The 25,792-nt window shown below is 43.9% G+C and overlaps 1 protein-coding gene across 1 annotated transcript in view; it reads right to left on the minus strand.

The window, feature by feature from the left end:
• Positions 1–25,792, minus strand: part of ARPC1B (actin related protein 2/3 complex subunit 1B) — an 88,760-nt gene that overhangs the window by 3,607 nt on the left and 59,361 nt on the right. The window contains exons 8-9 of the mRNA XM_089691443.1: positions 6,908–7,104; positions 1,266–1,356 (exon numbers count right to left, since the gene is read on the minus strand). Of these exons, the coding sequence (XP_089547569.1) occupies positions 1,266–1,356; positions 6,908–7,104 (288 nt within the window). The remainder of the gene's footprint in view (positions 1–1,265; positions 1,357–6,907; positions 7,105–25,792) is intronic.

Here is a 25,792-nt window from a genome sequence, read left to right on the forward strand (position 1 = left end):
CTGAGAGAGACTGCCTACTCTGAGAACAATAGGTAAACTGTTGTCCGACTCTGCTTGTAGGTAAATTGAACACGATTATCCACTTGATGACCAGTAACATACCTAGTACATCACTAGTCTTCAAGTGGTTGTACTGGGATGATGTCTGCAGCTGCAGGCATCACCTCAGTACCGTTTTTTAGAGCCAGTGGTCGATTGCTATTACAAGCATCGGGAGGGGACGTCCCCACCTCCAGTCGCCTTCTGCAGCTTGCTCGGGCTCTCCCATCCCACCCGGAGACCCTAGAAACCAGCCTATGTTATGGTAACCCGGAGCGATGACCGGACATCCCTTCCGGGTTGCCGGGAAGTAAACAGTGCCATTTTTAAAAGCTCAAAAGCATTAAAAAACACAGATCATGGAGTTTTGAATTATTTTAAGTGCAGAGGAGGGATTTAGGGTCTTATAGACTCCAGATCCCTTCAAAAAGAGCACCTGTCACATGCCAATTGCTGTCACAAGGATGTTTACATTCTTTGTGACAGCAATATAGGTAATTTAAAAAAATTAAAGCAACAGTGTAAAAATTTTAAAAATTAAAAAATTAATAATACAAACAAAAATTAAAGTGCCCCTGCACAAACACTACCCCCAACCCCCCCTCCCCCCCGCCCATGCTTGTGCGCAAAGTCAAACACACGGTCCCGCATAGGCGGAAAAAGCTATCGTCCCACACATGTGAGGTGTCATTGCGAACATAAGATCATAGACAGTAATTTCAGTACAATACCACCTATGTATATCTAAAGTGCAACCTGTAAAGGCTAAAGTGTATTTTTTCCCAAAAAATTGCATTTGAAAAACCACTGCGCAAATACTGTGAGACATAACAAAAAGTGCAAAACCTGCTAATTATTCTCTAGGACCTCTGCTATAAAAACATTTTACTGTTTGGGGTTCTAAGTAATTTAAAACAAAAATGATTGTTACACGTGAACAAAAAGTGCCAGAAAAAACCTGGTCCTTAAGTGGATAAATAAACTGCACCAATAGAAATGCACAGGCTTTGTACGGTCAGCAGTAATGAGAGCCCGACCAGGAGGGTGGCAATCTGGAACCTTCCATTATACACCAGAGGCAGCTGAAAACTGGTGCAGCTGGTGGTGCTGTCACTTATCACAATGCATTCAAAAACAGAACCAAAACATATTTGGTTAATGCATATTATATGAATATAGTAAATTATATGAACAAGTACATGAGAGATAAATGAATTCTTGCTCACCTTTATGTCCCAAATACACATCCCTCCATCCATTCCAGTGGTGCAGAACTTGGAGCATTTTGCTTTTCCCCCACTCAGCACAGAGATTTGACTGAAAGTAAAAAAACAAAGGGTCTTTTTTATGTAATCTTGTGACCAGTCATCATCATTAATATAATGGGTAAACCATGGAACTCAATGAAAGGATTTCTATAGGCTACCTTCACACTTGTGGATGTTTCAAGACCTGTGAAACCCAATACAATGCCATAAAAAGAGTATCCATAGGTTGTTTTTTTAAACCTGTTCAATTTAGTAAAGTTGAAGTGCTTCCCCTAGTTCCTAGTAACTTCTACTAAACTCATTTACACTTGTTTGGTTAACAAATATTAGTATAGGTAAAAGCAAGCTCCAGGATACTTCTTTTGTTTAATCTATAGCTGTATTAAAGGCTACATTCACCTTTTTGAAAAATAGCCTATATAGACAACTGCATAACTTTTTAAAATGTTCACTAAATTAACTCTATCCTTTTTGGATAGAGTAAGGGAGGGTTATAACCCCTGTAAGGTTTATTTGTGCCATATGTATCCCCATTGGGAAGATTTCATTTCACTTACTTCCCCATATCCAAACCAGGAAGTGAGAGGAAATTGCTACAAAGTGAGGGACTCCTTGGGTGTTACCAGAACTAAAAGATTTCCCCTTTATTTCTGTTCTGGTGACAACCTAAATTATGGAATTGTCTTTCAAATTTGGCGCTAAATAAGACAAACAGAGAGGGTGAATCATCCTAACAGGGGCACAGATAACAATAAAAACCTGACAAGTGTTCTGATCCCTCTCCACTATCCAAAACTAGAAAACAAAAATTACCTTTAGTTATATGTTATTATGTTGTCATACCTGCAGGCCATCCCCCACTCCCAAGCAACAAGGCAGGACACGGGGGCTTCTAAGGCTGGCCATACAATATACAATTTTCTTTAAAAATTTCCTTTAGATTTACCAAAACTATATAATATGGAGGTCAAACCTAAAAACTTTCAATTTGTATGCAATAAGGCAGGCCTTTGCACTACATCAGGGGTTGTGAATTAAAATTCAGACCCCTCCATCACAGAGACCCCCCCTCATCACAGACTCCTCATCGCAGGACCCCCCAATCACAGACCTCTCATCACATCCTCCCCTCACAGTCCTCCCTCCATTATAAACTCCTTTTCATAGCATCACAGCACTCCCTCCTTCCTCCCCCCTTCCCACACTGTCCTACCTTATTCACACAAGTTGGAAATAACAGTAGGTCCGGACAAAGGGCGGGACTTTTCAAGTTAAGAAGCAGGTGATTAGTTGCTAGGCAGTAGGGTGGTCCAAGTAATCATTCACTTGCCCTTTGTCCAGACCTGCTGTACTTCCCATGTTATATGAATAAGGTAGGACAGTATGGGGAGGGAGAGCTGCAATGCTATGAAAGGGACAAACCTGCCGCTCCTCCCATGTTGTGCCCTCCCTTGAGGATGATAGCGACAACAGCGGGCATGCGTGCTGGGGGCAGGGAGAGGACACTCAGGCAAATATTTGGCGATCCTGCGATCCAGATAGGACTGTCACTGGGTCCGGATCCAGACCACCGTACAACATTTAGTGATGCCTGCACTACGTACAATCATGGCCAAAAATATTGGCTTCCCTGCATTTCTGTCAAATAATGCACCACTTTTATCTATAGAAAATTGTTGCAATTACAAATGTTTAGGCATTCTCATGTTTATTTCATTTGTTTGTATTGGTATGAAATAAAAAAGTGAATAAACAAAAAGCCAAATCTTACACACTCCACGCAAATTCCCAAAAATGGACTGGACAAAATTATTGACACCTCCAATTTAATATTTGGTAGCACACCCCTTGGAAAAAAATAACTGAAATCAATTGCATCCTATAACCATCAATGAGTTTCTTACACCTCTCTACTGGAATTTTGGACCACTCTTGTTTCTCCAATTGCTCCAGGGTTCCTTTTCCCAACTGTTATTTTCAGATCTCTCCATAGGTGCTCTATGGAAGTGAGTTCTGGACTCATTGCTGGCTACTAAACTATTTCAGGGTACTTTTTGACATGTGCTTTGGGTCATTGTCCTGCTGTAAGACCCATGACCTCTGATGAAGACCTGACATTCTGAGACTGGGCTCTACATTACTCCCCAGAATTCTTTGGTAGTCTTCACATTTCATAATGCCATGCATATGGTTCAGTGCAGCAAAACAAAGCAACCCCAAAACATCAGTAAACCTCCACAATGTTTGACTGTAGGGACTGTATTCTTTTCTTTAACCACATGCTGCCCAGCCACTGTAGAAATACGTTGGCAGGGCGGCACGGCTGGGAAAAAACACATTTTAAAACGTGTGTTTTCAAAACAGGTAGGGGGCACGCGTGAGGCGCGCCACCGCCCTACCTGTTCCGATCACGGCCGTGGATGTCAGTCGCCGGGTCACAGCCGATCAATACCGACTGTGTCCCGGCGATTAGCGGCAATCACTGACAGAGAGCAGGGCTGCAGTAGCTCTGCTCTCTGTCAGTTCCCTGACAGCTCCTGACAGGCTGATCGGGAGAGAAGAGTTTATCTCTCCCGATCAGCGGAGTTCCCTGCAGTACACACCCCTGCCCCCTAGTAAAACACTCCCCTCAAACAGTTAACCCTTTCACTGAATAATAAAGTTAACCCCTTCCTTCCCAGTGCCATTAGTACAGTACGTCAGTTTGTCTGCACACATTCTGGAAAGGCACAACAAAATCAATTGTTCTCTATGTGCCCTGTTCACACCACAACACTGTGTGCAGGAATCTGCAACGTGTAAAAAACTCACTGAAACACGCATGAAAACTGATGTAAACGTATGTCTCTACAAGTGAAATCTGCGCAGTTTTCCCATCAGTTTTCATGCATGTGTGGTGTGATTGAGCCCTTAATTTGGACAGTAGGTTTGTTATTTTTCAACTTTCTTTAACAGACCAAGCTGTCCAGATAAAGTGGTAGTTAGAGTGTTGAGAAAACCATTTAACACTGACAGGGACATCCCAAAATGAAAAAGAAAATGTTGCTGTAACTGTTTAAAAAGTGTTAGGTGGAGTTTGGCTTCAATTTGTTAGTCAAGTTTTTGTCATCTGCTAGTCCATTTAATACTACACTCCCCCAGATTGGCAATGCTGTCATCTAAAGATGTCCACTGAGTGGAGCCAAGGCAGGAAGTTTGTTAGGGCCCTTTCATGCTGGCAGACTCTGCCAAGCTGATCCACCTGCTCAGCTGGGGATCTGTCCGCTGATTCCCGCTGAGCAGGCTGAAGACATGTCCATGTTCGCTTTTGAAGAGCAGACTCCAACCACTGCTTTCTATGTGGCAGTTGGATGTAAACAGACCGCCTGTTTACATTCGACTGCCAACAGATTCGCTAGATGGATGGGGAAAGTATACCCATTTGTCTGTTTCTAGCAGATCAGAATGCAGGCGGGTGTAAACAGTCTTATACGCCGGTAATGTATTTAGGGGGGCGGCGCGGTGCCGCCGCCGCCCCCCCCCTTCCAACAGAAGGGAAACTAAGTACAGGGGTGGGCAGGGGCTGCTGTCTCTTACCTAGCTCCGGTCCCACGACGATCCGGTCCAGGAAGCGCGGCTGCTCCTTCCTTCGGTTCGTCCACTGGATGTTCGCGCGGCTGCTCGGCTCCGCCTCCTCACCGGTGATTGGCTGCCAGAACTGTAGCTCAGGAAAGGCAAACAGGCGGCCAATCACCGGCGAGGAGGCGGAGCTGAGCGGCCCCGCGAAAATCGAGTGGAGATGCAGGTAAGTGTGCCGTGCTTAGGTGCTGCTGCAACCACATATGCTGGCTGCAGCAGCACCGTACTGGAACAGGGGTCAGCAAGTGTCAGTGGGAGAAATAGTGCCCCATCATTGCTGTCACTGATACCAATGATGGGGCATTATTCCTCCCACTGACACCAACGATGGGGCACTTTTCCTCCCCCCCACTGACACCAACGATGGGGTACTATTCCTCCCCCCCACTGACACCAACGGTTGGGCACTATTCCTCCCCCCCCCACTGACACCAACGATTGGGCACTATTCCTCCCCCCCCCCACTGACACCAATGATGGGGCACTATTCCACCCCCACTGACACCAATGATGGGGTACTATCCCCCCCCCACTGATACCAAAGATGGGGCACTATTCCACTGACACCAATGATGGGGTGCTATTCCCCCCAATGTTACTAATGATGGGGCACTATTCCTGCCACTGATACCAATGATGGGGCACTATTCCTCCCACTGATACCAATGATGGGGCACTATTCCTCCCACTGATACCAATGATGGGACACTATTCCTTCCACTGACACCAATGATGGGGCACTATTCCTGCCACTGATACTAATGATGGGGTGCTATTCCTCCCACTGACACCAATGATGGGGCACTATTCCTGCCACTGATCCTAATGATGGGGCACTATTCCTGCCACTGATACCAATGATGGGGCACTATTCCTCCCACTGACACCAATGATGGGGCACTATTCCTCCCACTGATACCAATGATGGGGCACTATTCCTCCCACTGATACCAATGATGGGACACTATTCCTTCCACTGACACCAATGATGGGGCACTATTCCTGCCACTGATACTAATGATGGGGTGCTATTCCTCCCACTGACACCAATGATGGGGCACTATTCCTGCCACTGATCCTAATGATGGGGCACTATTCCTGCCACTGATACCAATGATGGGGCACTATTCCTCCCACTGACACCAATGATGGGGCACTATTCCTCCCACTGATACCAATGATGGGGCACTATTCCTCCCACTGATACCAATGATGGGGCACTATTCCTCCCACTGATACCAATGATGGGGCACTATTCCTCCCACTAATACCAATGATGGGGCACTATTCCTCCCACTGGCACCAATGATGGGACACAATTCTTCCCACTGGTGTGCACTGGAAGAGGGGTAGTCTTATACGGCGAGTATAGCCCAAACACTACATTTTAACAGGAAAAGTAGGGGGTCGTCTTATACGCCCAGTCGTCTTATACGCCGGAAAATACGGTATATGCCTTTGGGTTTAATGAGCAGTTTTTTTTGTCATAACCAAAAATTAGACAGTCAAACACTAGAAATTAAACTTATTATGATTAAAACTCAGCTTTAGACAAAGTGTTTCCTTCAACTTTCCATAGAAAGTGGAAGCGTAAGAACCTCCATCAGGTTTTTATTCCTGTAGTGTTTCCGTTGGGGAGACTTCCTCTCATGTCCTGCCTCGGTGAAACCCAGTTACACTGATCACATATGCACCAGGTTTTCCAGGTGAAGGGAGGGAAAATTTTCAAACTTGAAACCAGGTGGAGGTAAGAAGAGGATCTAACCCCTACCGCTCTAATAAAAAGGTCTGCTTCCTGTGCTCCATTTTTAGAGACTAGAGGACTAGGAAGTGAGAGAGATAAAGACATGCCAATGGTTCGCCTATATTTCTTCTGGAAACCAGCAACACTGATAACAGGGTTTTATAATGAATCAGAGAGTTTATAGTGAAACAAACAGTAATACAAGGGTGATCATATTCTTATCTACTTATCTCTTCACCTAATGCTATTTTTATGCAGAGTATCCAGTGTTCCATTGTTGGTATCAGAGCTTGCTTTTTTGTCCAGGTTCTGAAATCTCTCTCGGGCAGTCATTCCTTTCTGCGAGCTCTGCTTAGGGATGTCCAGCTTTCCTCCAAAGCTCAGACTCCCCTGGTCTTTATCATATGTGAAAAGCATGGGATAGCAGTCATGACCCTGGTGAGAGATAGAAATACGAACTTAAATAGAATCTAAATCTAAAATATTGTGTTTATATTTGGTTCATATTAAAAATGTCATAGAAATACAGAACAATTGAAGGGTCTGAGAGTATATTAGTTGTTGGATAGCAAAGTGGGTACAATTTTTTTTTCAAAGTGAACACCATGCTGTTATTTTAAAAATTTCATATATTTTGTAAAATAAAGTATATACACTATTCACATTCACTATTTTCCAGCACGTTTTCAGGTCATAGAAGTGCAGTACTTGTGAATTCTTAGGCAGATCACATTTTCTGAAGGCTTTCTCACCTGTTTTTCAAATCCAAAAATTATAGCAGTCCTAAATACATCATTTTTATTAAGAGAAACTTTATTAACATCACACATCCAATGTGTACAAGAGATTAAAAAAACAGGAAAGTTTCTAGAATATGGTAAAATATATGAATGTGAATAAATCAAAGAGTGTGTTAAATATAAGTAAATACAAAATTATTAGTTTAAAATAATGATGTCCGTGATAAAAAAATATTGTATAAAAGTCCATCCACCATCACAAAGTAATTAAACAGTTCTGAAATCTTGTAAAAATCAAACACCGTGCAAAATAAATCCACCACCGAATGAAATGGGTACACTCACCAGAGCTCCATGCTGACCAGATTATAAATCAGCAAAGATAGCATTTGCTCTGGGAGCGATGATCAGCAGAAGTAATCCAAACTGGGAGCAATTTACTGCAAGCAGCCAATCAGCACAATATGGAATAGCCTTAACAGCAGGTAGTCATCACGTCTCCATACCATAGATCATGTTCGGGGAATCAAAAAAGGAAATAATGGTGCAGTACATTTAAAACCAAAATGTTTTATTAAAACGTCAGAAATGCACTCACAAACAGGGTGTCTAGCCGACACCAGCAATGACAGCCTCAAGAAAGCAGGGACGAGCCTCGCTCACCGCGATATCACAGCCGACAGTCTTCGAGGAGCGTCCTAACGTCACATCCAAAAGAAGCCCCGCCCTACTAGTTTCATCATCCGACGTCCTCACGGGACGAGGCTCGCCCCTGCTTTCTTGCGGCTGTCATTGCTGGTGTCGCGTAGACACCCTGTTTGTGAGTGCATTTCTGACGTTTTAATAAAACATTTTGGTTTTAAATGTACTGCACCATGATTTCCTTTTTTGATTCCCCGAACATGATCTATGGTATGGAGACATGATGACTACCGGCTGTTAAGGCTATTCCATATTGTGCTGATTGGCTGCTTGCAGTAAATTGCTCCCAGTTTGGATTACTTCTGCTGATCATCGCTCCCAGAGCTAACGCTATCTTTGCTGACTTATAATCTGGTCAGCATGGAGCTCTGGTGAGTGTACCCATTTCATTCGGTGGTGGATTTATTTTGCACGGTGTTTGATTTTTACAAGATTTCAGAACTGTTTAATTACTTTGTGATGGTGGATGGACTTTTATATAATATTTTTTTATCATGGACATCATTATTTTAAACAAATTTTAAATAATTTTTGTATTTACTTATATTTAGCGCACTCTTTGATTTATTCACATTTTTACCTTTTTTTGGTTAGGAGTGCAGCTTTTGTTTTATTTAGTTTGTGGCGCTTTTTTTCTCTATTTCTTATAATAAAATATATGAATGTTTGACAAAGTCTGGTTCACCCAACTTTAGAAATCATCCTCATGGACAGATATTCATGGGAACAGCTAAGCCAGGGATCCTCAAACATTTTTAACTAAGGTCCATTTCACTGTTTGTTGGACTATTGGTGGTTGGACAATGGCCAATGAGAGTTTAAAAAGTCCCAATATTGGTAGTCAGTAAGCGTAAAAAACACCTCAGTATCTTTGGTGGGAAGAATGTCCTGGTATAAGTGGAAGTTACAAAATGCCCCAGGATTTGTGGCCAGTATGAGTAAAAAAACACCCCTGTGTTGGGGGTCAGTGGATGTACAAATGTCCTGGGGAGGTATAAAGCCCCTCTATTGGTGTAAATGAGGGGAATAGTACCCTAATGGTGGCATTACCTTTGCATATCTCTGTGCCTCCCAACTGCTCCTCTATTTATTTATTTATTATTTATTACAGGTACTTATATAGCACTGTCAATTTACACAGCGCTTTACATGTGTGTATATATACAGTTGTGTTCAAAATAATAGCAGTCAGACATCACTAACCTGATCAATCACTGTTTTTGGTAGAAATTATATTTCTACATGGCAAATAATTTACTAGCAGGTGTAGTAAAGTAATAGAAATCCAACAGACCCAACAGTCATGACATGCATGCTGCTGATTCTGTGTAATTGAATCACTAATTGAAAGGGGCATGTTCAAAATAATAGCAGTGTGGACTTCTATTAGTGAGGTCATTCATTCTTTGAAAAACAGGTGGCAATTATTGCCCTTATTTAAGGAAGGAAGGCAGCAAATGTTGTCCATGCTGGTTACAGTGCATTTCTCTCTGAAATTCTGAGGAAAATGGGTTGTTCCAGACATTGTTCAGAAGAATAGCATACCTTGATTAAAAAGTTGATTGGAGAGGGGAAAACATATAAAGAGGTGCAGAAAACGATAGGCTGCTCAGCTAAAATGATCGCAAATGCTTTAAAATGGCAACCGAAACCTGAAAGACGTGGAAGAAAGCGAAAAACTACCATTCGAATGGATAGAAAAATAGCCAAAATGGCAAGGACTCAGCCAACAATCAGCTCCAGGAAGATCAAAGAAGGTCTAAAGTTACCTGTGAGTACTGTTACAATTAGAAGACACCTATGTGAAGCCAAGCTATCTGCAAGAAGCCCCCGCAAAGTCCCACTGTTGAAAAAAAGACATGTGCTGAAGAGGTTACAATTTGCCAAAGAGCACATTGACTGGCCTAAAGAGAAATGGCGCAACATTTTGTGGACTGATGAAAGTAAGATTGTTCTTTTTGGGTCTAGTGGCCGGAGACAGTTTGTCAGATGACCCCCAAACACTGAATTCAAGCCACAGTACACTGTGAAGACAGTGAAGCATGGTTGCGCAAGCATCATGATATGGGGATGTTTCTCATACTACGGTGTTGGGCCTATTTATCACATACCAGGGATCATGGATCAGTTTGAATACATCAGAATAAGAGGTCATGCTGCCTTATGCTGAAGAGGAAATGCCCTTGAAATGGGTGTTCCAACAAGACAACGACCCCAAACACACCAGTAAACGTGCAACATCTTGGTTCCAGACCAACAAGATTGACGTTATGGAGTGGCCAGCCCAATCCCCGAATCTTAATCCAATAAAAAACTTGTGGGGTGACATCAAAAATGCAGTTTCTGAGGCAAAACCAAGAAATAGAGAAGAACTGTGGAATGTAGTCCAATCATCCTGGGCTGGAATACCTGTTCACAGGTGCCAGACGTTGGTTGACTCCATGCAACACAGATGTACAGCAGTTCTCAGAAACAGTGCTTATACAACTAAATATTAATTAAGTGATTCAAAGGAAAGCAAAATCTTCAAACATTTTTCAGTTTATATTGTGAATGTTTGCGTTTGTAAAGAAGAATACAAACACTGCTATTTTTTTGAACACTCTAATATTCACTTTTCTTCAATTGTTTTAGAGGAACAACACAAATGTGATTTTTCTTCATGTTTTGATTTGGAATAGAATGTGTAGTGTTCCCAATGCATTTGTGTGTATGGAAATAAAAGCTATTAGAAGGATTTTGAGCTTTATTCACTTTTTTCAACACACTGCTATTATTTTGAACACAACTGTACATATATATATTGTACATTTACATCAATCTAAGGTCTCTAACTCACATCATACATATCCATACTAGGGCCAATTTAGACAAGAACCAATTAACCTACCAGCATGTCTTTGGAGTGTGGGAAGAAACCGGAGTACCTAGAGCAAACCCACACAGGCACAGGGAGAACATGCAAACTCCAGGCAGGTGGTGTCGTGGTTGGGATTCGAACCAATGACCCTAGTACTGCCAGGCAGAAGTGCTAACCATTTAGCCACTGTGCTGGCTCTACTGGCTAGATGATCTCACAGAAGATTGTGTAGCCCAATGGGGACAGATAAGGTATATTGCCTATTTGTGAATGCTCTGCATTCTAGCACCAGTTGCAGACTGCCAATCTGCATACAGCAGCATCAGAAAGCATTGAAAACACTCTGCAAGCATGATCTAATCAATGCAGGAATCATTAAACAGCAAGCAGGAATCTGTAAATAAGCTGGCCATGGATAGATTGAAGAGACCGACTGAATTTCAATCCATGCATGGTTGCTCCTGATCAACAGAAGACTTGTTGGAAAGCTGATCAGTGTATTCTGATAACAGATAGTCCCCCCTGTCAGAATACAATGTCTCATCAAGGAGGATTTCTCTATCCACCTCAACTGTATGGATGGACAAATCTGCTTGTTTCTTTTTTATTCAGTCTTCTGGCTGAAAAAAAAGACCAATCTATGAAAAGCCATAGCTTAACTCCTTCCCACCGACTGCACGCATATATGCACCCTCTTAGTGGGTGGGCCCCAAAGCAGAGAGGCCGCATATATGCGTACCCAAAGAAAAGAAGAACTGTGCCTGGAGCATGCAACATGCATGCTTCCGGCACAGTTGCAGGCAGCTAACGGAAAAGCTTGCCGATCACGTGACCGCTGTGATAGACGATCACAAACCCCGCCCTGCTTCCCGGCATCTGAGACCCCTAAAAGGGCCAGGAGGTGCCAGCGCCAAGGGATTAAGGAATGCAGAGTTAAGCATTTTCCTTTTAACACCAGGCCAAAAATTGGTTGTAAATCCTTTTAATAGAACCATTGCTTAAACATTGTAAGATCAGCATGACTACAATACTTCATCAGAGTTAGAGATTTAGGAATGATGTTCAAATAAGAGATACACTAATGACTATTTCCACAGGTGGCAACCTACATAAATATTTCTGTCAGGTTACAATAAAATTGTATACTGTTTTGGGAGCTAGTTTAATACTTTCAGAACTTGTACTCTATGCTATCCTATATTTATATTCTCATAGGTAGCTGAAATGAATGTGCCATCATCCATGCAGAAAATAACACATGCCCTAGAATTACTCATTACAATCAAAGGTTTGGTCACAAACAAAATATTTTTATAGTGCCTACAACAAAAGTGGTATTTACATTTGCTATTCATTAAAAAGTTTCCTCTGAAGAGCAAAGATATCAAATATTTATTGCAGTTGTAAATTTCACAGGTAGGTTCCTCTGTAGGATGAATTTTAAAATAATTTTAGCATTTCACCATACCAGTTAATAACATAATTAATGTGGCAGAATTAGGAAGAGATAGCTGGACCACCGCACACCTCCTCTGACCCGAATGGTTAGCAGGTAAAAGCAGCCTCAGCTCCCATTCATCCAAGCCCTGCAGGTGAAAAGGACATAGGACGGGGAGCAGCATGAGATGGCGCCATTGAGCTGCGTGTAACAGGAGCACCTGGAGCACGCTGATCCTGAGATGGAAAAATACATGAGTTAAAGTGGATCCATCACCCTACCTCATGTTGTCTACCTCGTCAGGTGGAGCGGAGGCAAGTGCCAGAGAGAGTCAGAGTAGTGGACCATGGGAGAGGTCAGGTGACCTGCTGCGGTAGACAGCTGGGAGTCCTGGGAGACCCCGACTGAGAAGAGGAGGAGAGGAGCCTTCTCGGATCGGACTGGTGCTGAAAGGTCCCACAGAGGGTGACTATATTGGACCACCTAGAACCACCCGAGAAAGGGACCGAGAGTGAAGCGGTGCCCACACACTGAACACTAGTGGTGGCGGAGCAGAAAGATCAGGAAGTCGGAGTGGAATAGATGTGTGAGAGCGCACGGGGTGAGCCCTAAAAAGCATATATACGCTGATTACCACGGGGAGGAGGAGGAATAGATGTCTTGAATTGTCAGTGTTAAATAATTCCTGAAAAGGAAAAGTGAACGAGGGGTCAACTAGCAGGACCAGAAGAGATAAATAGAAGAAGGAAAGCAAAGAAAGTTGTGAGAGCGGATATGCAAGGGATATACAATTGAGAGCCTAAAATTACTATTATACCTAAGATAAGAAGAAAAGAGTACCTGCAGTGGAATATAGATGTAGATTTTTTCACAGATACTATACTCTGTACTGAAGCTGAATAAAAAAGACCTTTAAAAAGACCCTAAAAAGAAAGAAATCATCAATAACATCAATATGAAAAGCAGATCTGTAAAAGGGGGTGGGTCGAAAACACCTCAAATAAGTTCAAATACGATAAAGAAATATATGCCCCCACAAGAGGAGCCCAGAGGGTAAAACCCCCGAGAAACAACAGGGAGTAAGAGGAAGACAGGAGACAATATTGGAGATCAAACAAGACTATCACTGGGAATGCTCAATTTGAGTCAAGTTAATGAAGTCTCAAATGTGGAAAATGAATTGGACTCAGGAAATTCAGAAGAACAGGGAATAAGTTCACAAATGCCTACAAAAAAGGAAATAACGGAAATGTTTGTGAAACTAGAGCATTCTATAAAGAATGATATGGCGGTACTACATAAGTATCTGGGACAGGTACTATCAAGAGTGGAAGATACGCAGGAGAAATTGGATAAACATTCTCAAACAATAATCAAATGGGAAGGGCAAATGGAAGAGTTATGAAAAGAGCAAAGGAAATTAATTTACAAGTTGGAGGATCAAGAGAATAGAGAGAGAAGGAAAAACCTGAGGGTTCAGGGATTGCCAGAAGTACCTCAAGGAGAAGACTTAATGCATATAATGAAGAGAGTGTTTAATCCAATACTTGATAGATCTGTAACTGATCAACTGAAAATCGATAGAGTGCATAGAATTGGCTGCACCCCAAGGAGTGACAAGGGAAACTCCCAGAGATGTGATCATGCGATTCCATTACTATGAAGACAAAGCAAATATATGGAAGAAGATAAAAGGGATCTCAGTAATAAAATATGGAGAAACAAGTCTACAAATATTTGCAGATATAGCTCCTGAAACATTGGCTAGAAGAAGATCCCTGAAGCCGTTATTGGAGCAGGTGTATAAAGGAAATGTGTGATACAGTTGGGGATTAACAGCATGTCTGATTGGACAGAAAAATGGACGTTCCACTAGATTAAGGTTTCCAGAAGATTTACGGGACTTCTGTGAAAGAGGGGGCTAAGGAGAGCACTGGGATGGAAAAAGAGAAGTGACAATCAGTCCCTAAAAAGAGACTGCAGTAAAGATGAGGGGGGAGGCTGGGGGGATGAGCTGAGGGGAAGGGAAGTGTTTTGGGGTTTTTTTTGTTTTTTTTATCCCCCTTCTTCCCCCCCCCTTCCTTGCATCACTCCAATAGTGGCTTGCCCTCCCCGACCATGAGGAAAGGAGGGGGAGGTTAGGGGAATATGAAGCAGGCGATATCTGAAAGGTACCAGCAAACACAAATGCTCCTGCGCTTGGGGATGGACTCGATGCTACAACCACATTAAGAATGTCCTGGAACATGCACACCTTGCTGCCCTCAAATGGACCGGGGGAATCCAAATATACTGAATGGGGAAAGAACAAAAAGAGGGCGCACAGGCCTAGTGCATTACCATAAAAAATGTTTAATAAAAAATAAAGTAGGTGTTGTACTCACAAACGACAATATAGTCAAGGCACATCATAAAAGAACAGCTGGATCAACACCACGCTGAGTAACAGTCCGCAATAGGGAGTTTAGACATCCAAAAGGCTGACGCGTTTCGAGGACTTGCCTCTTCCTCAGAGCCAACTGACCAAATGTCTGCTCCCTCTTTTATATGCTCACTACTAGTTAAACCAAAGGTCACATGGGCCGTCCTGGACACTCCCCTGTGCAGGTGGAGGAGTCATAGGGGCATTCGACATAGTGTAAGTAAACACGAAAGGTCTATAAAATATATATATATATATATATATATATATATATATATATATATATATATGTGTATAAATAAAACCATTGAAACTAGTGACAATCATAAAATCATATGAACCATAAGAAGTGTGCACAGTGAAAAATGAATAAATAAATGGAAAGTTACACATATATAAAAAATAATAAAAATCCTTCCCTGGTGATGCACTGCACTGCTCGCCTTTAAATAAATGGATGGATGGATGAGCAACGCTATGAAGCTGCCTAATGCTCTGCTTGCCATAGACAACCATGGGACATGGATTTAATATAGAGAGTAGATCTGAAACCCAGCAGAGACACTTATTAATTCATAGAGATGCAGCCTACAGGGTGTGTGCCTCTCATTCTAGTATAGTCATATGATGAGACGTAGGCATGTGTGGCAATGTAGTGCACCATGGATGGATATGCATATGCAATACTATATACAAGAACAAAGGAGATAAATCACTAGTAAAACATAAATGTTGATATAAAACGTTACAAAAAACTTCTTAATATGGCTCACAAAGTTTAAATAAAATAAAATTAAATAAGTATTGTTACAATATAGTATAATATCTGGTAAAATTGGTATAGTGTATGGTATATGTGTGTATGCATAGACAATGAAGCATAAGAAATATAAATATATAGGAAAAGAAAAAAAAAAAAAAATTATAATAAAAAAAAATAAATAAAATTAATAATTATATGTACAAAAGATGTATATATGTGTTATATATAAGAACTATATAAAAATGTCAAAGGCGCTATGGAACAAGCACTTGCAGGATGAGAAAGCAGTGCTCGAAGAGAGCTCACTGGACAACATGCGTGCGCACATGTGTGTGTACATGTGTGTGTAACACATCCACATGAGCAACTGATTTTTAGTAAAAAACATGTCTATACATACATACATAAACCCACACACACATATGGAAACTGAATGAAAAAATGGGTGACCAATGAATGACCCACAGACACAAGCGCATGGGAATGCGGTCATATGCAAGCGCCTAAGGGTGACACAATAAATATGAAGTGAGCAACCTAATGTGTAAGGATGCAGGGTAATGGTAGCTATACTGATGATACTATAGTAATCATAGCTGATGAAAATGAATATATCTAAAGCATACATCTGTAGTGGATGGTGTACCCACTATAGGTCACAAGGGAAATGATGGAACTAGCACTAAAGAGGGGGGGAGAGAGAGGAAAAAAAAAAAAAAAGGAGGGGGTTTGGGAGAGAGACAAAAAGGATGAGAGTAGGACTCTAGGGAACATGTGCAGCTCAGCAGAAGGTACCTATGCACAACGGGGAGTCAGTGGATGACCCCATGTATCTCAAGATCTTCATTAAGCCCAGTGGGTGAGAGGGAACCCAGAGTGAAGATCCAATAGGTCTCCCTCTTACATAGTCTTTGGAATTTTCTTCCACCATCTGAATCTCCTGTGATGGATTCAATCCCAAATACTTTCATGCCTGATGGATCACCACTGTGTGCCTCCTGAAAGTGCCGTGGTACGGAATATTTGTTTTTGCCTTTATTGCTCTCCTTGTAATTAATGATGTTACATTTGTGTTCGCCAAACCTGACCCTCAAGGGGCGCATGGTTCGGCCAACATATAGGAGGCCACAGGGACAGATGAGCCCATAGATCACAAAAGAAGTACCACAGTTGATGAACTGCTTAATCTTATATGTACGGCCATTGGTGGCAGCCACCTCTTTCTTTCTGTGGCACATGTATTTGCAGGTTCCACAATTGCTCACACCGCATTTGAAACTGCCGCTTTGATCAAACAGGGCAGACCAAGGATTGACCGTATTCCTGGCACCAGCAGGAGGCTTCTTAATTCTACTGGGTGCTATGTGACTCCTGAGATCCCTAGGTTTCCTGAACACAATTTTGGGTCTGGGGGCAAGGCTCTGACCAAGAACTGGGTCCTGCTTAAGAATTTTCCAATGCTTTTGGATGCTTCGCTGTATGTCGAAGGCTTTAGTATTGAACCTGGTGCAAAACCTGACCTGGTTATTAAATCTATTGTTGGGGTCTTTAGTGGCTTTTTTGGCAGCTGTGTGTGGTATATGCAGTGGACTCTCTTCATATTGGCCCCAATACTTCTGGTATGCTTCCTCGATGTGAACCTCACTGTAGCCTTTTTCAAGGAACTTGGTCCTCAAGATGGCGCTCTGTTCCTCATAATCACCTCTGGTGGTGCATGTTCTCCTTAACCTGCAGTACTGACCAAAAGGGACATTACGGATCCATTTGGGGTGGTGATGGCTACTAGCGTGCAAGTAGGAATTGCCTGCGCTAGGCTTAAAATGCGTTTTAGAGCAGATGTTGCCATCAGAGTCTGTCCGTAGTTCAAGATCTAGGAATACCAGACTGTTGGCATCCACCACATGTGTGAAGCCGATTCCAAAGGGGTTATTTTGGCAGTGTGCAAGAAACCCATCCAGATCCTCGTCTGACCCTTGCCAGATGATTAAGATATCGTCTATATATCTGGCATACAGGGCCAGATTGCCCCGATATGGGTTGTTGTTCCATATTGATTCCTCCTCCCAATACCCCATGAAGAGGTTTGCATAGCTGGGGGCAAATCTGGCTCCCATAGCCGTGCCTCTAATTTGTCTGTAGAAGTTCCCTTGAAAGGAGAAGTAATTATGCGTGAGGGTATAATGGATGGCTTTTTGTAGGAAAGCTACTTGAATGGGAGGTATGTCACTATTGTCCAAAAAGTGTTTGATGGCAAACATGCCATATTGATGTTCGATGGATGTGTAAAGCGAAGTGACATCCAAGGATAACCATTTATATTCTGGACACCACTTCGAGGAAGATAGGATCTCCAACATATGCCCAGAGTCTCGGACGTAGGATGGTAGACTCACGACTAGTTCCTGGAGGAAATAATCAATGTAGCATCCCAAATTGCTGGAGATGCTATCAATGCCAGCTATGATGGGTCTACCAGGGGGATTAGTCAGGTCTTTGTGAATTTTTGGTATATGGTAAAAATAAGGGGTCAGTGGGTGTTGTTTGAGCAGGAATTGATATTCATTGTTTGATAGTATTTTATTGGTCAGAGCCTCATCCAGCAACCCTTTTAAAGCATCTTTGTATTCCGGTAGGGGGTCTCTACGGAGCTGTTCGTAGGTGTTACAATCTCCTGTGGTAATATAGAGTGGAAGAGGTTTGTGGCTTATTATGAAAGTTGTTGTGGTGGTGTTTGTGGATGTTGTTGTTGTTGTTGGACTCTGTACGTTTCTGATTGCCACCCCGTTTCCCTTTACCATGGGTACTATTGCTTCCAAAATGGTGCAAACATAACAAACATCATAGCATTACAAAAAACATCTCACACTGTTTTGGGGGTGAGAACCTTGACATCACTATGACTCGCATACAAAACAGAGATGATATTATCATAAGACAAGCTGACAAAGGGGGTGGTCTGGTCATCCAGGACAAAGATGTATATCTTTTGGAAGCCTTTAGACTGATAGGAGATTGTAACACCTACGAACAGCTCCGTAGAGACCCCCTACCGGAATACAAAGATGCTTTAAAAGGGTTGCTGGATGAGGCTCTGACCAATAAAATACTATCAAACAATGAATATCAATTCCTGCTCAAACAACACCCACTGACCCCTTATTTTTACCATATACCAAAAATTCACAAAGACCTGACTAATCTCCCTGGTAGACCCATCATAGCTGGCATTGATAGCATCTCCAGCAATTTGGGATGCTACATTGATTATTTCCTCCAGGAACTAGTCGTGAGTCTACCATCCTACGTCCGAGACTCTGGGCATATGTTGGAGATCCTATCTTCCTCGAAGTGGTGTCCAGAATATAAATGGTTATCCTTGGATGTCACTTCGCTTTACACATCCATCGAACATCAATATGGCATGTTTGCCATCAAACACTTTTTGGACAATAGTGACATACCTCCCATTCAAGTAGCTTTCCTACAAAAAGCCATCCATTATACCCTCACGCATAATTACTTCTCCTTTCAAGGGAACTTCTACAGACAAATTAGAGGCACGGCTATGGGAGCCAGATTTGCCCCCAGCTATGCAAACCTCTTCATGGGGTATTGGGAGGAGGAATCAATAAGGAACAACAACCCATATCGGGGCAATCTGGCCCTGTATGCCAGATATATAGACGATATCTTAATCATCTGGCAAGGGTCAGACGAGGATCTGGATGGGTTTCTTGCACACTGCCAAAATAACCCCTTTGGAATCGGCTTCACACATGTGGTGGATGCCAACAGTCTGGTATTCCTAGATCTTGAACTACGGACAGACTCTGATGGCAACATCTGCTCTAAAACGCATTTTAAGCCTAGCGCAGGCAATTCCTACTTGCACGCTAGTAGCCATCACCACCCCAAATGGATCCGTAATGTCCCTTTTGGTCAGTACTGCAGGTTAAGGAGAACATGCACCACCAGAGGTGATTATGAGGAACAGAGCGCCATCTTGAGGACCAAGTTCCTTGAAAAAGGCTACAGTGAGGTTCACATCGAGGAAGCATACCAGAAGTATTGGGGCCAATATGAAGAGAGTCCACTGCATATACCACACACAGCTGCCAAAAAAGCCACTAAAGACCCCAACAATAGATTTAATAACCAGGTCAGGTTTTGCACCAGGTTCAATACTAAAGCCTTCGACATACAGCAAAGCATCCAAAAGCATTGGAAAATTCTTAAGCAGGACCCAGTTCTTGGTCAGAGCCTTGCCCCCAGACCCAAAATTGTGTTCAGGAAACCTAGGGATCTCAGGAGTCACATAGCACCCAGTAGAATTAAGAAGCCTCCTGCTGGTGCCAGGAATACGGTCAATCCTTGGTCTGCCCTGTTTGATCAAAGCGGCAGTTTCAAATGCGGTGTGAGCAATTGTGGAACCTGCAAATACATGTGCCACAGAAAGAAAGAGGTGGCTGCCACCAATGGCCGTACATATAAGATTAAGCAGTTCATCAACTGTGGTACTTCTTTTGTGATCTATGGGCTCATCTGTCCCTGTGGCCTCCTATATGTTGGCCGAACCATGCGCCCCTTGAGGGTCAGGTTTGGCGAACACAAATGTAACATCATTAATTACAAGGAGAGCAATAAAGGCAAAAACAAATATTCCGTACCACGGCACTTTCAGGAGGCACACAGTGGTGATCCATCAGGCATGAAAGTATTTGGGATTGAATCCATCACAGGAGATTCAGATGGTGGAAGAAAATTCCAAAGACTATGTAAGAGGGAGACCTATTGGATCTTCACTCTGGGTTCCCTCTCACCCACTGGGCTTAATGAAGATCTTGAGATACATGGGGTCATCCACTGACTCCCTGTTATGCATAGGTACCTTCTGCTGAGCTGCACATGTTCCCTAGAGTCCTACTCTCATCCTTTTTGTCTCTCTCCCAAACCCCCTCCTTTTTTTTTTTTTTTCCTCTCTCTCCCCCCCTCTTTAGTGCTAGTTCCATCATTTCCCTTGTGACCTATAGTGGGTACACCATCCACTACAGATGTATGCTTTAGATATATTCATTTTCATCAGCTATGATTACTAGAGATGAGCGAATCGAAGTATCCGAAGTGGAATTCGAGTCGAATATCGGAAAAATTTCGATTCGTGCCGAATCCGAAAAATAGCCTAATTCGGACGCGCGAATCGAAATTTTTCAGAAAATGGCGGCTGACATGTGCGGCGACGGAGCGGGGATGTCTGGGAAGGCGCGCAGACAAGGCGCGCTGACCCATAATGCATTCCTCAACTACATGTGATCGCATCAGCCTATCAGCAGCCAGCCAGCCAGCACTGTGTAATGGTCGAGCTATAAATAGCGGCCATTTTGGAATTCTTCATTTGCCTGCAGTTATTGAACAGAGGCAGACCGCTCTGTACTAGGGACAGGGACAGAGTTAGGGCCACAGAAACGATAATTGGGGACAGAGAAAAGTTACTTAGGGACCGAGAACCATTACTCAGGGACACAGACTTGTTAATGAGGGCCACAGAATCGTTATTTAGGGACAAAGAAACGCTAGTTAGGGCCACAGAATTCATAATCAGGGACAGACAGAATTGTTACTCAGTGCCAGAGAATTGTTACTTAGGGCCACAGAATTGTTACTCAGGGACAGACAGAATTGTTACTGAGTGCCAGAGAATTGTTACTCAGGGACAGACAGAATTGTTACTGAGTGCCAGAGAATTGTTACTTAGGGCCACAGAAACTTTAATTAGGGCCACAGAATTTTTACTCAGGGACAGACAGAATTGTTACTCAGTGCCAGAGAATTGTTACTCAGGGACAGACAGAATTGTTACTGAGTGCCAGAGAATTGTTACTTAGGGCCACAGAAACTTTACTTAGGGCCACAGAATTTTTACTCAGGGACAGACAGAATTGTTACTGAGTGCCAGAGAATTGTTACTCAGGGACAGACAGAATTGTTACTGAGTGCCAGAGAATTGTTACTTAGGGCCACAGAAACTTTACTTAGGGCCACAGAATTGTTACTCGCACAGACACAGAATTGTTACTCGCACAGACACAGAATTGTTACTGAAGGCCACAGAACTGTTACTTAGGGCCACAGAATTGTTACTCGCACAGACACAGAATTGTTACTCGCACAGACACAGAATTGTTACTCAGGGCCACAGAACTGTTACTTAGGGACAAAGAAACGCTAGTTAGGGCCACAGAATTCATACTCAGGGACAGACAGAATTGTTACGGAGTGCCAGAGAATTGTTACTCTGGGCCACAGAAACTTTACTTAGGGCCACAGAATTTTTACTCAGGGACAGACAGAATTGTTACTGAGTGCCAGAGAATTGTTACTCAGGGACAGACAGAATTGTTACGGAGTGCCAGAGAATTGTTACTCAGGGCCACAGAAACTTTACTTAGGGCCACAGAATTTTTACTCAGGGACAGACAGAATTGTTACTGAGTGCCAGAGAATTGTTACTCAGGGACAGACAGAATTGTTACGGAGTGCCAGAGAATTGTTACTTAGGGCCACAGAAACTTTACTTAGGGCCACAGAATTGTTACTCGCACAGACACAGAATTGTTACTCGCACAGACACAGAACTGTTACTGAGGGCCACAGAAACTTTACTTAGGGACAAAGAAACGCTAGTTAGGGCCACGGAATTCATACTCAGGGACAGACAGAATTGTTACGGAGTGCCAGAGAATTGTTACTCAGGGCCACAGAAACTTTACTTAGGGCCACAGAATTTTTACTCAGGGACAGACAGAATTGTTACTGAGTGCCAGAGAATTGTTACTCAGGGACAGACAGAATTGTTACTGAGTGCCAGAGAATTGTTACTCAGGGCCCCAGAAACTTTACTTAGGGCCACAGAATTTTTACTCAGGGACAGACAGAATTGTTACTGAGTGCCAGAGAATTGTTACTCAGGGACAGACAGAATTGTTACTGAGTGCCAGAGAATTGTTACTTAGGGCCACAGAAACTTTACTTAGGGCCACAGAATTGTTACTCGCACAGACACAGAATTGTTACTCGCACAGACACAGAATTGTTACTGAAGGCCACAGAACTGTTACTTAGGGCCACAGAATTGTTACTCGCACAGACACAGAATTGTTACTCGCACAGACACGGAACTGTTACTGAGGGCCACAGAACTGTTACTTAGGGCCACAGAATTGTTACTCGCACAGACACAGAATTGTTACTCAGGGCCACAGAACTGTTACTTAGGGACAAAGAAACGCTAGTTAGGGCCACAGAATTCATACTCAGGGACAGACAGAATTGTTACTGAGTGCCAGAGAATTGTTACTCAGGGACAGACAGAATTGTTACGGAGTGCCAGAGAATTGTTACTTAGGGCCACAGAAACTTTACTTAGGGCCACAGAATTGTTACTCGCACAGACACAGAATTGTTACTCGCACAGACACAGAACTGTTACTGAGGGCCACAGAAACTTTACTTAGGGACAAAGAAACGCTAGTTAGGGCCACGGAATTCATACTCAGGGACAGACAGAATTGTTACGGAGTGCCAGAGAATTGTTACTCAGGGCCACAGAAACTTTACTTAGGGCCACAGAATTTTTACTCAGGGACAGACAGAATTGTTACTGAGTGCCAGAGAATTGTTACTCAGGGACAGACAGAATTGTTACGGAGTGCCAGAGAATTGTTACTCAGGGACAGACAGAATTGTTACTGAGTGCCAGAGAATTGTTACTTAGGGCCAAAGAAACTTTAATTAGGGCCACAGAATTTTTACTCAGGGACAGACAGAATTGTTACTGAGTGCCAGAGAATTGTTACTCAGGGACAGACAGAATTGTTACCGAGTGCCAGAGAATTGTTACTCAGGGACAGACAGAATTGTTACTGAGTGCCAGAGAATTGTTACTTAGGGCCACAGAAACTTTAATTAGGGCCACAGAATTTTTACTCAGGGACAGACAGAATTGTTACTGAGTGCCAGAGAATTGTTACTCAGGGACAGACAGAATTGTTACGGAGTGCCAGAGAATTGTTACTCAGGGCCACAGAAACTTTACTTAGGGCCAGAGAATTTTTACTCAGGGACAGACAGAATTGTTACTGAGTGCCAGAGAATTGTTACTCAGGGACAGACAGAATTGTTACTGAGTGCCAGAGAATTGTTACTTAGGGCCACAGAAACTTTACTTAGGGCCACAGAATTGTTACTCGCACAGACACAGAATTGTTACTCGCACAGACACAGAATTGTTACTGAGGGCCACAGAACTGTTACTTGGGGCCACAGAAACGTTAATCAGGGACACAGAATTGTTACTGAGGGCCACAGAACTGTTACTTAGGGCCACAGAATTGTTACTCGCACAGACACAGAATTGTTACTCAGGGACACAGAATTGTTACTCAGGGACACATAATCGTTTAATTAAAGAGTATGTCAGACAACATGCAGAGGAGTGGCAGAGGAGGCAATGTTTTAGGAGCGAGCAGACGTGGCAGCAGAGGAAGGGGTCGAGGCAGCACTATTCGCAGCCAGAGGCCAGTGCTCCCGGTGTCATCCAGCGGTCGTGTCTCCACCGACAACCCTGCCGTCGTCGATTGGTTGGCTCGGTCGTCTTCCTCTTCCCAGGTCACCTCTGACACCTACAGCCAACGGTCGGTGGGTACGTCAGACACAACCGTTAGTTGGCATGGCCCGGGACCAAGCCCACTGAAATCACGTGTCCTCTACCTGCCCCTGTCCTTTGGTGTTCCCTCACCAAGCGAAGTATCGCATGCTGTGGGCTCAGCCCCACTGTACAGTGAGGAAGAGCTAACAGAGGGCGGTCAGGAACGGGGGGAGACATCCGCCTTTTCAGCAGCCAGGCGAAGAAGTAGTGGCGAGGAGAGTGGCTCGGTAGCCGGTCTAGAGACAGGTCTGTCTCCTGACCCAGACGCAGCCGAGGGGGCTAGTAGTGAGGCGGAGACCCTACTTGATGATGAGGAGGTTGATCGCACTTGGCAGCCTCGTCGTCATCAGGCAATTTCTTCCGCATCATCAGGAGAAGAGGGTGGCAGCTTGGCAGCGAGCAAAACAGTCGGTGGGTTGCCCAGGAGACAGCAGCAGGGTCGCAGCAGTGTCAGTGGAGCCAAACGTCCACGGAGTAGAGCACCAGCTCCACTGCAGCCTACCACCATGGCCAGTAGTGGTGCCGGTGTGCACGGAGGAAGCAGCAGTCAGCCAGTGAGGAGTATCGGGGGCAAAGTTTCCTACTCGGCGGTGTGGCAATTTTTCGTCAAGCCGCCCGAGGAAGTAAACGTAGCCGTATGTCGACTATGTGGCCAGAAAGTCAAGCGTGGCCAGGGGGCCCATGTTGGGACTACAGCGTTGCGGCAGCATATGCAGCGTCGCCATTTGGTGGCCTGGGAAAACCGTGATAAAGATACGGCGGTTCTGCCCGCCCCAGCCCCCGCTCCATCACCCGCTCCGTTACTTGCTCCGTCACCCGACGTCAATCGCCCTCCATCAGCCAGTCAAGGCTCCAACACCTCTGCTGAGGGGAGTTGTCGCTCGTTGGCATCTTCCGCTCGTTCAGATGCTCCTTCTCCTGCTACTCCTCTTCACGGATTCCGTCAGCAGTCTTTCTTGGAATCCGTTTCCAAGAGACAACAGTTTGCGAGCACGCACCCGACGGTGCAAAAGCTGAACGTCCTCCTGTCAAAGTTGCTGGTGCTGCAGTCCCTCCCTTTCCAAGTGGTGGACTCAGCACCTTTCAGAGAAATGATGGCTTGTGCCGCGCCGCGGTGGAGAGTGCCAAGCCGTCATTTCTTCGCCAAAAAGGCAGTGCCAGCCCTGCATTCACATGTAGAAGACATGGTGGGCCAGTCTTTGAGCATGTCGGTCTCTGCCAAAGTGCACGGCAGCGCCGACGTGTGGAGCTGTAACTATGGTCAGGGACAGTACATGTCATTTACGGCCCACTGGGTGAACGTGGTGCCGTCACAGCCGCACCAGCAACTTGGACAGGTCACGCCGCTTTTGCCTCCACGTTTGCACGTCCTTGGTCCGGCAAAGATGTCCGCCTCTACCACCTCTTCTTCCGCCGTGTCCTCAGCCGCCACCCCCGTGCCAAGTCCCATTACCCGACCGGCATATCACATGTGCAGGGCGCAACGGTGTCACG

The sequence above is a fragment of the Staurois parvus genome, unplaced genomic scaffold (genome assembly GCF_062004578.1).
Source record: "Staurois parvus isolate SC_StPar_1 unplaced genomic scaffold, SC_StPar_1.0 ptg000022l, whole genome shotgun sequence".
NCBI lineage: Eukaryota > Metazoa > Chordata > Amphibia > Anura > Ranidae > Staurois > Staurois parvus.